General features: G+C 39.8%; 1 protein-coding gene across 1 annotated transcript; it reads left to right on the top strand.

The window, feature by feature from the left end:
* Positions 1-13,477: 13,477 nt before the first annotated feature.
* Positions 13,478-14,650, top strand: LOC137282219 (ankyrin repeat domain-containing protein 50-like). Its single transcript, XM_067813954.1, has one exon. The coding sequence runs from the start codon at positions 13,478-13,480 to the stop codon at positions 14,648-14,650; it is 1,173 nt and encodes a 390-aa protein (XP_067670055.1).
* The last annotated feature ends 264 nt before the right edge of the window (positions 14,651-14,914 follow it).

Here is a 14,914-nt window from a genome sequence, read left to right as displayed (position 1 = left end):
AGTAACTTTTGGTTTACAATTAGGACTAATACCATTTTAATAGAGTTAGTTTTGGTAATACGACAATTCTTTGTTTGTATCGTTTGTCATAATTGTATATACCTGAAATATTCCTTGTATTAAGATTTTCTTACGGTAATATTGTGACTTCATTTTAATCTGTACATATTTTGTTCCAAAAATCATTTTGATCAATAACATCTGAAATCAATGTGTTAATCTCGTATCAGAATGTATCACGTGACTGCTACTGCTACTGGTATTATCAGAAAGCTACTTTCTAAATAAAGACAGATTGAACTGAATAATGCTAAAACATTTATACAAAGCATTTTGAACTTTTAACCTTCTGTGTTGGTTTAGTAATCTGTTTGTTGTTCAAAATTTAGCTAAATTCAACCACATTGTTAACAAAGGACGTAAATCATGGACACTGCGTCCATAACATCCATCGGTTAACTTTACGAGCAGCAAGTCATCAAACAAGTGCAGAAAATTGTAAACGAGAGCTCCCACATTCGTTTCTACGACTGCGAATTTCGTCCATCAGATCGTCGCTTGCGCATGCCGATAGCTGGAACAAACAGGTTCCGTCACTCTTTTGTGCCAGCCGGTATCCATTCTTTTAACAACAGTTAATACTCAGTATTTATATTCATCATCTTACCATCAGGTACGCTTTTGTACACTACGGCTTTTCCACCTCATCAGAGCAGCTCATCACATCCTATCCATCGCCGGTTATAGTGTTCTTATCTGTTTATTCGTCTACGAGCTCAGTGCTTACTGAAATATGTCATCTAGTTGTTTTTTTGTCTCATGTGTTTATGATGTAACCAAAACTTCTTGTCTTAAAAGGGCTAAACTTTGTTTTCCACGTTCGAGTGCACTGATAACTGTAAATGTACAAGAGCAATCAAGTAAAATTGTACATGTCTCAGTGAATAATAAAACTGTGAATACATTTACAGTATACATGGCTTTATTGAGTCCCACGAAGAAGACACAGGGCATCTTCTGGTGTTCTTTTTTTCCATTTCATGGATTCCCTGGAACGCATTATGTCGTCATCAACACACTCCTGAAGGTTGTTAGTGATGATATCGATGTGACGACAGACGGGGAATTGAACTGATTAAAAACGTAAAACTGTATGGCAAGGAGATCGATTTCTTCTTGGGACATTTTCCCATTTTGTACATTTACGTTATGCTGACATTCTTTAAAATTTGCAGAATTATTCTAAAGTTTAAAAGCCTCGGCAGATATGAGGAAACACACTCAATAACCAGTTTCCCATTGGTTACTCATTAGCAGTGTCTGCCCATGAATCACATGAGTGACTAACTTTCAGGTCATATCGGCATTTCTTCAGTCATGTACTAGGAGTAACGAGAAACATCTGGTTTAAAAAAAATGAAAAATGACTCCACTAGTTTAGTATTTTTCTGAAATAGTGCCTCAAACTGTGAGTTATAAACTGACTCTTAAGCGGAGTTTGGGGGATTCGAACTTAATTTAGCAATATACTGTGGAGATAATTTCATAAGGCGCAATTTGAGAAAAGATTCACCAGTTTCCACATATGTCACTGGGAGAAATCGTAAAAGCTCCTATACAGAGTGTCAGTACAGGAGCTAATATTATCCAATTATATTTACATGCGCCACCGTATATGGTGGAGCCATAATCCAGTTTCGAGCGAAAGAAAGACCTGTGTAAGTGAAGGAGGGTAGACCGATCCCCTCCCCACTTGGAATTAGACACTTAACTTTGAGATGACTCACGGGACTCTAACAACTATGGTTGAGTGACAAGAACTTGGTGGAGTTAGTGTTAACCTTGGAATGTACTACTAAACATGTGCCATAGTAAATGTTTTAAAACCCTCTCTCTGCTTATGATGAAGAGTGAGAGAGGTACAAATATTACACAGGTAACGGTAAATATACACCAAGGTTTACTGACAACATCTGAGTGAGAGAGGTACAAATATTACTCAGGTAACGGTAAATATACACCAATATGTACTGACAACTTGTGAGTGAGAACCAATTTCACTTTTAGGTACCTGACTCTGAGGATACGGGTTCGAATGACATATGATGCATTTGACCACTTTCTAAAATTAATGGCATCGTTTAATCACAGACAGACTTTGGATGTCAGCTGGCTGAGAGAGGTGTACAGAAAAATCATCAGACAATGAGGTTTTTTTCAGTATGTGACAGAGAGATAACAGTTATTTGTGGAGGGAAAATCCGAATTAGTCCAATTAACCCAATTATGTCATGTATGTTGACAACAAAAAGGCAGATAAATAATCACAGCAAAACGTGATTCGACCTACATGCCTACTGGAAGAAAACCACAACTTATTGAACGTCTCCACTGGGCTATACATAGGCGTCATAATATTATAATTATGGTACACAAAAACGTATTCAATATTGAAGAAAACAGCTCTTTGGTAATAATGGGATAAATACAAAAATCATATTTTGGTAATAGTAAGATAGATCAGATATGAAGCGATTGCATTACACTGTGACTTTGGAAACATCTCCAGTTTTATCAAAAAACATGTCCGCGATATCAACATCAGCATTAAACTTTGCATATACAATTCATGTTTCACACAGAGATTGTATGTTTCGATCATGCACAAAGGAAGTTGAAACCTCAGTGAAACAGCGACCATCGTTCAGAGTGACAGCTCAATGCTAATAAACACATCAGAAACTTGTAAGTCAGTTCGTCTCGCTGCTGATCAGACAGCACACGAGTATCTCCGTGGAAAGGTAAGTTTCTTTTTACTTGAACAACACCATTAGACCACATAGTTATGTCACTCTATCGCTACAGTGAGGTGAGACCCTACTTTTTTATATTCATTTCAGGACAGTGATGGACGTCCCCGTCATACTAAGCGTTGTACTCACGTTGTTGTCGACACAAGGTAATCTTTGTCGTTGGCTTAATAAACATTATTGTCATTAATAAATACAACGTTGCACAGTGTGTTTCTTTTGAACAGCATTTATTGCTGCAGCAACGATAGAGGCAATTGGCTTGTGAAGTTGCATATCGTCTGTCTCAACCTGCGTTAATCTGAAAGAACTTTGACTTTCGTGAGTGTGCAAATGTTCTCAAGCGTTTTCTGACACCAAGCGTCTGCCAATCAAATCACGATCTTCTAACGCATTCCATTTCAAACCGACGTCATAGTTTATGCCACACTGCAGTCAGAGTACGTAGTTTCGTTGGTTGGATATATTATCCACCTTCATTTTGCATATGTGTACTCGTTGTGTTTCTATTTCTTGTTTACTGAATAGTCATCAATGTCATTGTTGTCTCACAGGAACTGCCCGTCCACTGTTCACTGTTCTTTACTGCTGAACTTAACATTGCTTTTACCATTTTCATTGAGGGATTTTAAGATTACAGTCATTTTATGTATGTACATTATACATAATAACTGCATATCATTTTCAGAAGATGTTAAAAAAATGTTCATAAATAAAACATTTGCTGCTATATTTAATTTGTGTTTTCTTTACCCTATGTTATTACGAAATACTACATGATACTTGTTGTTATGTTTTGCAGCTGAATATTGCTCAGAGGACCAACAATGTTCGACCTGCTCACCTACGACAACATACTGCAGTACAGAGTGCTTTCCTGGGTATTACGGCCTCAAATGCAACTTACCTTGCAGCGAGAATTGCAAACACAGTAAATGTAATCAGACACATAGCACTTATAGTTGCTCTGACGGTTGTGTACTTGGCTTCTATGGTACTCGATGCAACATCCCGTGCACACTTCCGAAGGAAAACTGCACAAAATGTCTTGGAGGATGTGATGGAACGTTCTGCCATCTGACATCGTCTTGTGTTTCTGGATGTCATGACTCATACTATGGGTCCAACTGTAAGAACTGTTCACCACAATGTCGACATTGTAACAGGATAACAGGCAGATGTGATGTATGTCATGATCCATATTATGGTCTGAACTGTGAATACTCATGTGGACATTGTTCAACAATTGGCTGTGTACAAAGATGCGCACCTGGATTGTATGGACGTCAGTGTTCCAAAAGATGCAGCAAAAACTGCCTAGTTTACCGTGCAAGCAATACCACAAATAACACTTCCAACTCGTGCATTTCTGAATGTGAAAGACATAGTGGCGAGTGTATCAAAGGTTGTGTAGGTAACTGGTCTGGTCCAAACTGTTCCTCCCAGCTTCAGTGTAGCTCAAACTGTTTGGGTTGTAATGAAACAGGTGCATGTGTTGAAGGGTGCTTACCCGGTTACTTTGGAGAAGACTGCGAACCTTGTTCTAAGACCTGTTACAATCACACATGTCACCCAAAGAGCGGATTTTGTGACAATGGGTGTATGTGGGGACAGTATGGACAATTCTGTAAACACTCCTGTACAGACTGTCCGAGAGGTACATGTGATGCTAGTACTGGGATTTGCGCTGAAGGTAAATGTTCACTGAGATGAATTAAGACAGATTTGGACATATCTACTCTTGCATTAATAACCTGTACTGATGAGAACATTTAGGTTGTTAGGGCCGAAAGCTCTTAAGGAAATATGGTGAGGCGGGGATGTAAATTCAAATAGAGCAAGTTTCATGTTTCAGCTCTGTATCACTCGATTCTTGGTCTATAGATCCTATCGGGAGTGGCGTTAGGCAACATATATCTGTTTTATGCAAAGTATATCATTGAGAGTGCAAGCTCAATCGTGGCCACCTTGTGTTAATGCTGATTTTCAGTGATCAATTCATGTACTCTTCAGCGCTCTGTTAACATTTAGTAATAATGAATCTGTTTCAGAAAAAAGAGAGATTGGGCGCATACAACATTAATGGTTATCATATCAACCAACTGAAGGATTCGATTTACCAGGACTGATTTGTAAATTCATTTCTATCAGCTAAACCAGTGTGTAACCAAGAATACCCATACATCCTGTATTACATTGTATATCTACGCATTCCTCTTAGGATTCAATTGAACACGTGCATTTGACTTTTCGTTTCTATCCACCAAAGGCCCCAAATAAGTGGATGGATTCTAGTGTTATATTTTATACTTGATATTTGTTTTGTTTCAATCCTCTTTTTTCAGATCAGATAGGTGGTGCTACTATTGGAACGTCAACTGCGTTGGTGGTTTTGGTCTTTGGAATCATTGTGACAGTTGGATACTTTCACTGGAAAAGAGTCGTAGCTAAGAGGTTTATATATCATGTTTATCCAGTGTATTTCCCGGGCAAACGACAAGCACAATATCACCTTACATGCAGTTGTTCTAGATTATGTGTAACATATATCATTTTCATCATACAAAATCGGAGCATGTTACCTGAAGAATCCAATACTTGGTTAGTAAATCCGGCTCTAAAATAACTTTTGAATATGAATCAAAGTATAACCTGTTGTCTCGAATCCAATATCCGGAATGTATTGTTGAATCAAGTATAGTTGGATTTACACCAATGCTTCAACAAATTATGTACGTACTATGCCAGGGCCATGAGCATGCACTAGTGCATGGATATGTGTGTTATATAAACATCCTCAGATGATGACGAGGACGACGACAATGATGATGATGATGATGATGATGATGATGACGACGACGACGACAATGATGATGATGATGATGATCTTTGAATACGATTTGCCACAATAGTTATTAAGCAGTGGATGAGTAACAGGGCTATGTATTAGGGCGTTTATCCCTCATTACACTGTACACTGAGTCCGGATATCTCAAAGTTACAACGACATCCCACCGAGTACCCAAAGTTCTAGATAGCTGAGCCCGAACATTATTGTAATGCAAACTGAATCTTATGTGAAGTTCGAGACGTACTTAATTCAAAGGCACATTTTAGGTTTGTTTAAAATTCTAACGATTACCTGGATTAGAGAAGAAACCTTTTATTATTTATTGTTACTTTTGCGCATATGTTTGCAAGGTTGTGATTAAATACTATTTGGAATGTGTTAGTGTGTGTTGTTGGGCTGAGATTGTCCCATTCACATGTTTCAGAGAGGAAGGGCACCAGCTGGCAGCAATGCGTCCAAGGTGTGATACAAGCAGACGGGGCGACTCATCTTCGAGGTTCCGACAGTCGGAACACATCTACAGTGAAGTCAAGGAAGACGAGATGGGACCAGTCATAGTTTTCCTCTAAAGTTATTGACATATCCAACATCACACACAGTGTTATATGTGAGTCAAATACTCGGACTTGTAATCAACACTTGTTTTGAGCTTTCAGACATTGGACTGTGCTACAAAGAACTTTAAGACATGGTGTTTTTAATAATTTCACTATCTTGTTTTGGGTTTTTTGTTGTTTTGTTTTTTTGTACATTTTGCAAGATTATTTAATCTTCTTCCTCATTGTGTTTGAATATGTCCATTATACTGTAATAAATGAAAAGAGACAAGCGTGAGGAAGTTCCACTTTTCAAACCTGTGTACACTATTCAGTTGATGAGGTCTTCTACCACTACTGTATACCATGCTTTCTCTGGAATCATTATCCTTCCTGAGAAATAGCTGCATGCCTGGCGTGCTGAAAGTATGTAATGCTTCAGTCCTGAAACCTTTTGAGGAAACTTACTGACCATAGGCGGATTGAGGAATTTTAAAAAGGGGTAGTGGTGGGATCCGAACTCCCTGAAACACATCCCCATAACCCACCATCCTGTCGCCGCCAAAGCAACTCACAGTTTGTTTCAAACGGGGTTGCGAAACCCCGTTGTGGTTACAATTACATGTTGTAAGCAATATGTGTTAAAAACTCTAAATTTGAGTGCAAGCATCCATAGGTACAAACACCTCACAATCCACACAAACTCGCAGCCATCCACATGTTCAGCCATCGAACCATTCTTTTCCATAATCTTCATACCAGCACCACTTCACATTCACTCACACATCCACCTATCCCAGCACAAACACACGTACATCCAACCACACACAAACACAATCCACGAGTCCACATCCATCCACACAAACACAATTCACGAGTGTACATCCATCCACACACAAACACAATCCACGAGTCCACATCCATCCACACAAACACAATTCACGAGTGTACATCCATCCACACACAAACACAATCCACGAGTCCACATCCATCCACACATACAAACACAATCCACGAGTCCATCTACACACAAACACAATTCACGAGTCCACATCCATCCACACATGCAAACACAATCCACGAGTCCACATCCATCCACACAAACACAGTCCACGAGTGTACATCCATCCACTTGTCAATACAATCCACAAGTCTTTTTCTATCCACATACACAAACACAATAAACAACTCCACATCCTTCCATGCACACAAACACAATCCACTAGTCAACACCCACACGCATATACGTCAATACAATCCACGGGTACATACTCATTCACAGGTCTATACGTCAATACAATCCACGGGTCCATAGCCATCCACACGCCTATAGACCAATACAGTGCACAGTCCACATCCATCCACTCGCCCATACGCCAATACAGTCCACAAGTACATACCCATACACACGTCCATATACAAATACAATCCTCAGTCCACATCCATCCACAAGCTTATACCGCAATGCAATCCTCAGTGCACATCCATTCACAGGTCTATACGACAATATAATCCACGAGCCCACAGCCATCCACACGCCTATACACCAATACAGTGCACAGTCCACATCCATCCACTCGCCCATACGCCAATACAGTCCACAAGTACATACCCATACACACGTCCATATACAAATACAATCCTCAGTCCACATCCATCCACAAGCTTATACCGCAATGCAATCCTCAGTGCACATCCATTCACAGGTCTATACGACAATATAATCCACGAGCCCACAGCCATCCACACGCCTGTACACCAATACAATCCACAGTCCACATCCATCCACACGCCCATACGCCAATACAGTCCACAAGTACATACCCATACACACGTCTATATACAAATACAATCCTCAGTCCACATCCATCCACAAGCTTATACCCCAATGCAATCCTCAGTGCACATCCATTCACAGGTCTATACGACAATATAATCCACGAGCCCACAGCCATCCACACGCCTGTACACCAATACAATCCACAGTCCACATCCAGTCACACGCCTATACGCCAATACAGTTCACGAGTCCACATCCATCCACACGCGCAAATACAGTCATCCGGACTCTTTTGCTGACACTTATAAACCTGTAGGTGGTAAATATATTCATGTGCGAAAGGCGCCATTTCTCATCAACATAAAAATAATGGAGACAGTTACACAAGTGCGTTGTACTAACCTATATTTGTCGGTATGAATCCATTGACAAACAAGAAAATACGATAACACCGACAATATTCGGACAGAATATGCACACATTGTATTGACGTCTTATCTGCGAGTATTGAAGTGTTTAGGTGCAAAACGCCCGTGAGTCGCAGGGCAGGTTACATTCAAATTACTAGCACACATTCATTTGTATGGAGTGTGAGGGAATGTAAGCAGGGAGAATGAAAGGAGAAGCACAAATCGTTTGACGGCCATCAACTCGGAACGTTATTGGGCGTGAAAGGCTAATAATCTGAAACAACGTTGACATATTGGTAAGCAAACATATAGTGCTTTTTCACCCTTATCAGGCAGTTGTAATACCGTAAATATTTTGACTTTCCTCGCGTAAATGTTTAGGCTTATTTAAATGCAAACACATTCCAGGCCAGCCGCCATGCATTTATAAATTGTAATACTATACGTTTGTCTTGAACCTAACTGACCGCTTTTAGCAATATCCCAGCAATATCACGGCGTGGTTGTATTGAAGCTGATGTCAGAAGGTAATATTATATTTTGTGCGAAACAGTTCCCATCTGTAACGTAACATCCCTAGTGTCTCCACTAGTCCATAGTAATTCATGAATATAGGTTTTGGATTGTGTCTGGGTTACACAATGAACGGCGGGCGTACACATGTTACAGTATACCTTTTGTCAGTAGTACTGAACTGTATCAATGCGTGTATTTCATTGTGAAGGGTATACATGTCACACAAGAAGGCGTTTCTGTTTCTAGCAACTGAATTTTGACTTGGCGGTCGCTATGTATATATAGCACATAGTTAGTTAGAATCCATTTGATTCGGATATACATAGTTCTTTTTAAAGTCAAGTTTAGTTCATTACGCATGCAAAGAAGCGAACGCACACACATTTAACTGTTAAATGTCTTTTCTTCAACAATTCGGAATGAAAATATATTCCTGAAGTTTGCACATCATATGTCGTTTGCTTGATTAAGCTTACCAGGATTTCTCAAGCTGAAAGGCCTGTTGTTGGGCGTCTCGAGGTAGCAGCATGTGAGTCAGAAAGTTAAATGGAACTTTACTCAAATGATACTGACGAAACAATTGATGAACTGAGTGAAGAACGTTTAAAAAGACAATACATATTCAGAAGGCATTCATTTCACCATATTACAAATAACGAACACAGTTTATATATTTACAGGTGATCAGCAAAGGAAACGTTCCCTACTGCAACATGTGGGTGATTGGCATAATTGTGTTTGTATGCAGTAAGTAATCCTGTCACAGATGTGGCTGTATGCAGTATGACTGTACATGACAAACAATTTATCAGAAAATCCAATGACAGACGTGAAATGATTGTTTCATGCAATATCTGCTGAAAGACATAAACGAGTAGGCAAGTCTTACAAACTTATATTGTGGCCTCTGGAGAACGCTTCTAAGCTTGATAGCCAAGGGGTACCATGATACATTCCTAAAGAGATTCTTTAACAATAAAACATTAGAATGTATCCTACTTCAAATCACTTGCTCCAATCCATTCGTGCAACCGAAACATCAAGGACAATCAGTATTTTCGTAACAGAACAGTACATACATCTGTACAATGACAGAACAAAATTTAAAAATGCAAAAAACATTTTGATATATTTCAGGCTTCACAGTAAATGGTAATGAGGAATGTACTCCAGGGACATATGGGGCTGATTGCAGTAACAACTGTTCGCAAAACTGCTATATTACTACACATACCGTATTGCCTTGCAACAAAGAAGACGGGGCCTGTTATGAAGGGTGCAAACTAGGTTTCTATGGAGATCGGTGTGATCAACGGTGCAGCAAGAGCTGCGAAAGACACGCCTGTTACCAGATCAACGGGCACTGCAGTGAAGGTTGTATAGACAATCGCATTGGAGACTTCTGTGAGACCCGCCAAGGTGAAAGGATGATTAGTCAGTTGATAGACTATAGAAAAAGTGAAAAGTTCAGGTTTACAAGCCTTTTGGTTTATTGCATTCACATTTTTATGAATTATGCTATGACTCTAAATGCTATATTTAAGTGTGCAATATCAACAGAAATGTGATTATAGATGAATCAATTTTCGATAACCCGAATACAATACTCATTAGATAAATACAAAGCGTGGATAAGGTTAATGGTTGACTGCCATGGTGTCTTCTCTTCATTAAAAAGCCTTTTGTGCATTTTGCCAAAGGAGCGTGCAAGACATCATTCATAATCATAATCATAAACATCCTATAATATCACACTGAAATCTGTTTTTCTTTTGTGTTGACAGATCCATCTCCAGGCCTGACAGGTAACAATTATTCAATCCTCCGGCTATCATGTATATACACCTATTAAACATAATGTAAACATACGTTTTTATATTAGCTGTTGGTTGGTTTTCTGTGAACACACCATTAGGTTCTGTACACTTTGTCTCATTACAACCACTGATGTTCCTACAACAACAGCCACAACTCGAATACCGCCACGCAGAACCAGCTCAGAGACTGGCACCGTCGCTGTCATCGTTCCAGTTGTTGTCGTGGTACTTGTCTTGGTGGTAACCGTCTGCATCATCTTAACAAGGTAGGTTGTTCTTTCAAGCAGATGTCTTCTTCAGTTTGAGACATGCTTCGAACAAACATCCCCCTGAGCATCGATTCACCTTCAGATGCATACACGGCAGTCAGGTCGTGGCCTTATGGAGACCCATCAAAATGGCAAAACTTGAATTGTATAACTACCTATTTCAAAATGTGTTAATTGCCCAAAACATACTCGTGGATTATTTAACTTAAATTTAATGACAATTTTTTTGTGACATGTTTTGAGTGGAGAAGACCCGTGAAGATTCCGGGGAAGAATAGGCTTTCAGCAACCCATGCTTGCGACTATGCTTGTCGTAAGAGGCGACTAACAGGATCTGATGGTCAGACTCGCTGACTTGGTTGACACATTTCATCGGTTCCCAATTGCGCAGATCGATGCCCATGTTGTTGATCACTGGATTGTCTGGTCCAGACTCGATTATTTACAGACCGCGGCCACATAAGTGGAATATTGCCGAGTGCGGCGAAAAGCTAAACTCACTCACTCATTCACTTTGAGGGTAGAGTTTCTAGCAAACAAGGTAGCGGTAGTAGTTTTTGTTCGTTGGTGATGAGACGTTGAGAATCACCACTTCGCACAGTTCATGACAAGAATAGGTCATGTTGAGCTTGAGTCTCCAGAACAGCGTTCAGTCTTATCAGCCATATTATTGGCAACACTCAAACGGGCCTATTCAAGTATAGAGCATAATTTTCGTTGACATCATTGACATGTTAAGGGTCACAAGAAAAAGGCGAACACGGTGACAATAACATAACATCGTTTGGTTCAGGATCGCAATCAACTGATATGCTGCTGAACAGTCTAAGCGAATTCACATAACCACTGTTCTCTAGCAATCACATTGTTGCGATTGCAGTGAGAATTGACCGGTCCTAGTCACGATATATATCCGTCTTTACGTTTCACTTTGCATAGCAGGCGTCTTCACACAGACGAAGACGTTTTTCTCCACCCACTGCTTAAACGAGGCAAAGATTTCTCAGAAAGTCTTTTTAAGTAACGGACTCTAGGCACACTTGGTGACTTCACCTGGTGTAAGTCTATCGCTGTATCGTCCAACAATACATTACCCTCAACAAAATCAGCCTCATCTTATATTCTTTAATGGAATGTACGGTAACCAAACCAGTGGACAGTAAGCACCAGGAAATATTCAGGTCTGTAATGGCATGGTCAAAGAAAGCTAATAAATGAATACAAGGATTATAGCTGTAGTGAAAGTTGCTGTCTCAACTGCCAGATAACATATTACAATGTGTTAAATGAGGGTGTTGAGGATGTTGAATTTCTTTGCTTAGTTAGTTCGAATGCCAGTACCTTTTGTCCAATATTTGAATGCTAAGACGATGGAAAAGAGAAGAGTGCTCTCTCCTGTTGTGAGTATTATTTCCCATTGTTTTTCTTTTTTCTCTGTCAGGTGTAGAAAGAGGAAAAAACACAAAAAGTGTAAGTAGTATATTTCATAATCCTTCAATAAAATTTATGTATGAATGCCCTGATTGACTCAGTAACACGAATCCCTAAAAGGTTATGTGATCTCAATTACTTGTCTCTCACAGTCTCTCTTATACTGTTACCCGTTTTTATGTTGGCATTTATATCATCAATTTGTTTGCCACATATTAGCAGACTGCTACTGTAGCGATATATAACATATATATATATGACATAAAGTAGTTATCAGTCACTTAACTTCTTTATGTAAGGAGATATATCCTCTTAATATTACAACTGTATTATGACACACGGAGCAGACACATAAATAGCATCGTACTGAACTCATTTCATCTCCTTTTGTTTGATATTTTCAGGTGCAAATGATCCTGAAGTTCAGGATGAATTGCTCCAAGGTATGACAAATCGCAATATATTACCGGTTATATTTGGTATTACACTTTCTCTGTAACGCACGGATCTACTACTTTTTGATGTCGAGCCCCATTTTGGAATTTCTTGGAAGCCGCGGTGTCTGAGCGGGTTAGACTGCTGACTTTATGTTGTGCTGGCGACTAAATGAGTGTAGGTTCTGTGGCTGATCTCTCTCTCTCTCTCTCTCTCCCTCTCTCTCTCTCCCTCTGTGTGTGTGAGAGAGAGAGAGAGACAATGAACACCAGTGACGTTATCGTCACTGCCACGATGACTTCAAAGCTGTGTTAGTGATAATATCATAACTGAACAAAATATGAGTGATCATCTGTCTCCAGTGGCTGTTCCAATCACAACTGCATTCTGAAATATAGAAGAGTCCACCACAATGATGGATTCCGTGAGATCCCTACTATGATAAGATTTGTTATTCCATCTAACTTTATGAACAGTTTTTTCAGATCCGACATTGACGGACAGAGAAGACAACAGTTTGCATAATGACTGTAGAGAGGGGACCCTTGCTCAAGTCAGACAAATTTTATCTCACAAACTGGTGGACATTAACGTCAGAGGAAAGGGTGGCAGGACACCAGTCATGATAGCAGCTGAGGTTGGACGCCGAGAACTAGTTGACCTTCTTGTGAGACAAGGATGTGACCCGTCACTGACAGATGATGATGGTAATACTGTCCTTCACGTGGCTTCTATCAAAGGACATCTGAAGATAGTGAGGTATGTTCTGTCAACGAAACTAGTTGACGTAAACATTACAGGACATTGTAACAGAACAGCATTGATGGCGGCAGCAAGGTTTGGAAATCGGAAAGTGTTTGACTTACTTGTGAAGAACGGAAGTGATCTTTCAACTGTTGATTCAGATGGAAACAACATCCTCCACATGGCCTGTATTGGAGGACATGTCGAGATGGTGAAATATATCCTCAACAACGACTGTGTTGATATTAACAGCAGGGGGCACAACGAGATGTCTCCAGTGATGCTTGCTGCAAACTGTGGACATAAGAAAGTGTTTGATCTACTTGTCAGACGGGGATGTCTCTTACCACTAGAAGATGGAAATGGTAGAGGTATCCTTCATTCTGCCTGTGTAGGAGGTAATGTTGCAATAGTTGGTGACATTCTCAAGAGAAACATTGTTTCTGTTGACAGCAAAGACCATGATGGAAAGACGCCAGCCATACTTGCGCTGGAGTGTGGACATGCAGACGTGTTTAAGCTTCTTGTAACTAACCAGAGTGACATACAACTATTCTGTGAAAATGGAAACAACGTTCTCCATATGAGTTGTGCTCTTGGCCATGCCGACACTGTAAAGTGTATTTTGGCAGAGGGTCTTATTCACATTGACAGCTGTGGACAAAACCAGATGACAGCTGTAATGTTTGCAGCAAAGAATGGACACAAAGACATATTTGATTTTCTTGTGAATAACAAAAGTGACATGAAAAGGATAGATGAAAACGAAAACACAGTCCTTCACATGGCCTGTATCGGAGGAAACAAAGCCATTGTTGAAGATGTCTTATCAAAGGAAATTGTTGATATCAATAGTAGAGGACAATCTCAGAGGACACCGGCAATGATGGCAGCAGCATGTGGACACAAGGACGTGTTTGACATACTCGTCAACAGAGGGGCGGACCTGACACTAGTTGACGACCGAGGTTTTGGAGTCCTTCAACTGATCGCCATGGGCGGACACTTACAGATGATGGAACATGTTCAAAACTCTATGCTCTGCCGGTGAAGCTGGACATAGTTACAGCCTTCGCCTGTTGCTACAACAACATTCAGTAGTTCCAAGGACAAACTTGTTTAGTTGCAAGAAGTAGCTACACTTTACATGGATTGAATAGTTTCAACTTGTTCATCAAACTGACAATGGTCTATTTTTGTCAATTTCTAACAGATAAAACGTTATGCTTGAAGCTTCATTGAAACTAGTTTGCCAAATGTATATGTTTCGACTTTGCATCGTACAGCAGAAATTCCCCGTCAAATCATCATGTAC

The sequence above is a fragment of the Haliotis asinina genome, chromosome 4, assembly GCF_037392515.1.
Source record: "Haliotis asinina isolate JCU_RB_2024 chromosome 4, JCU_Hal_asi_v2, whole genome shotgun sequence".
NCBI classification, from domain to species: Eukaryota; Metazoa; Mollusca; class Gastropoda; order Lepetellida; family Haliotidae; genus Haliotis; species Haliotis asinina.
Note: the sequence above shows the minus strand (reverse complement) of the source record. Positions and strands in the feature narration are given on the sequence as shown.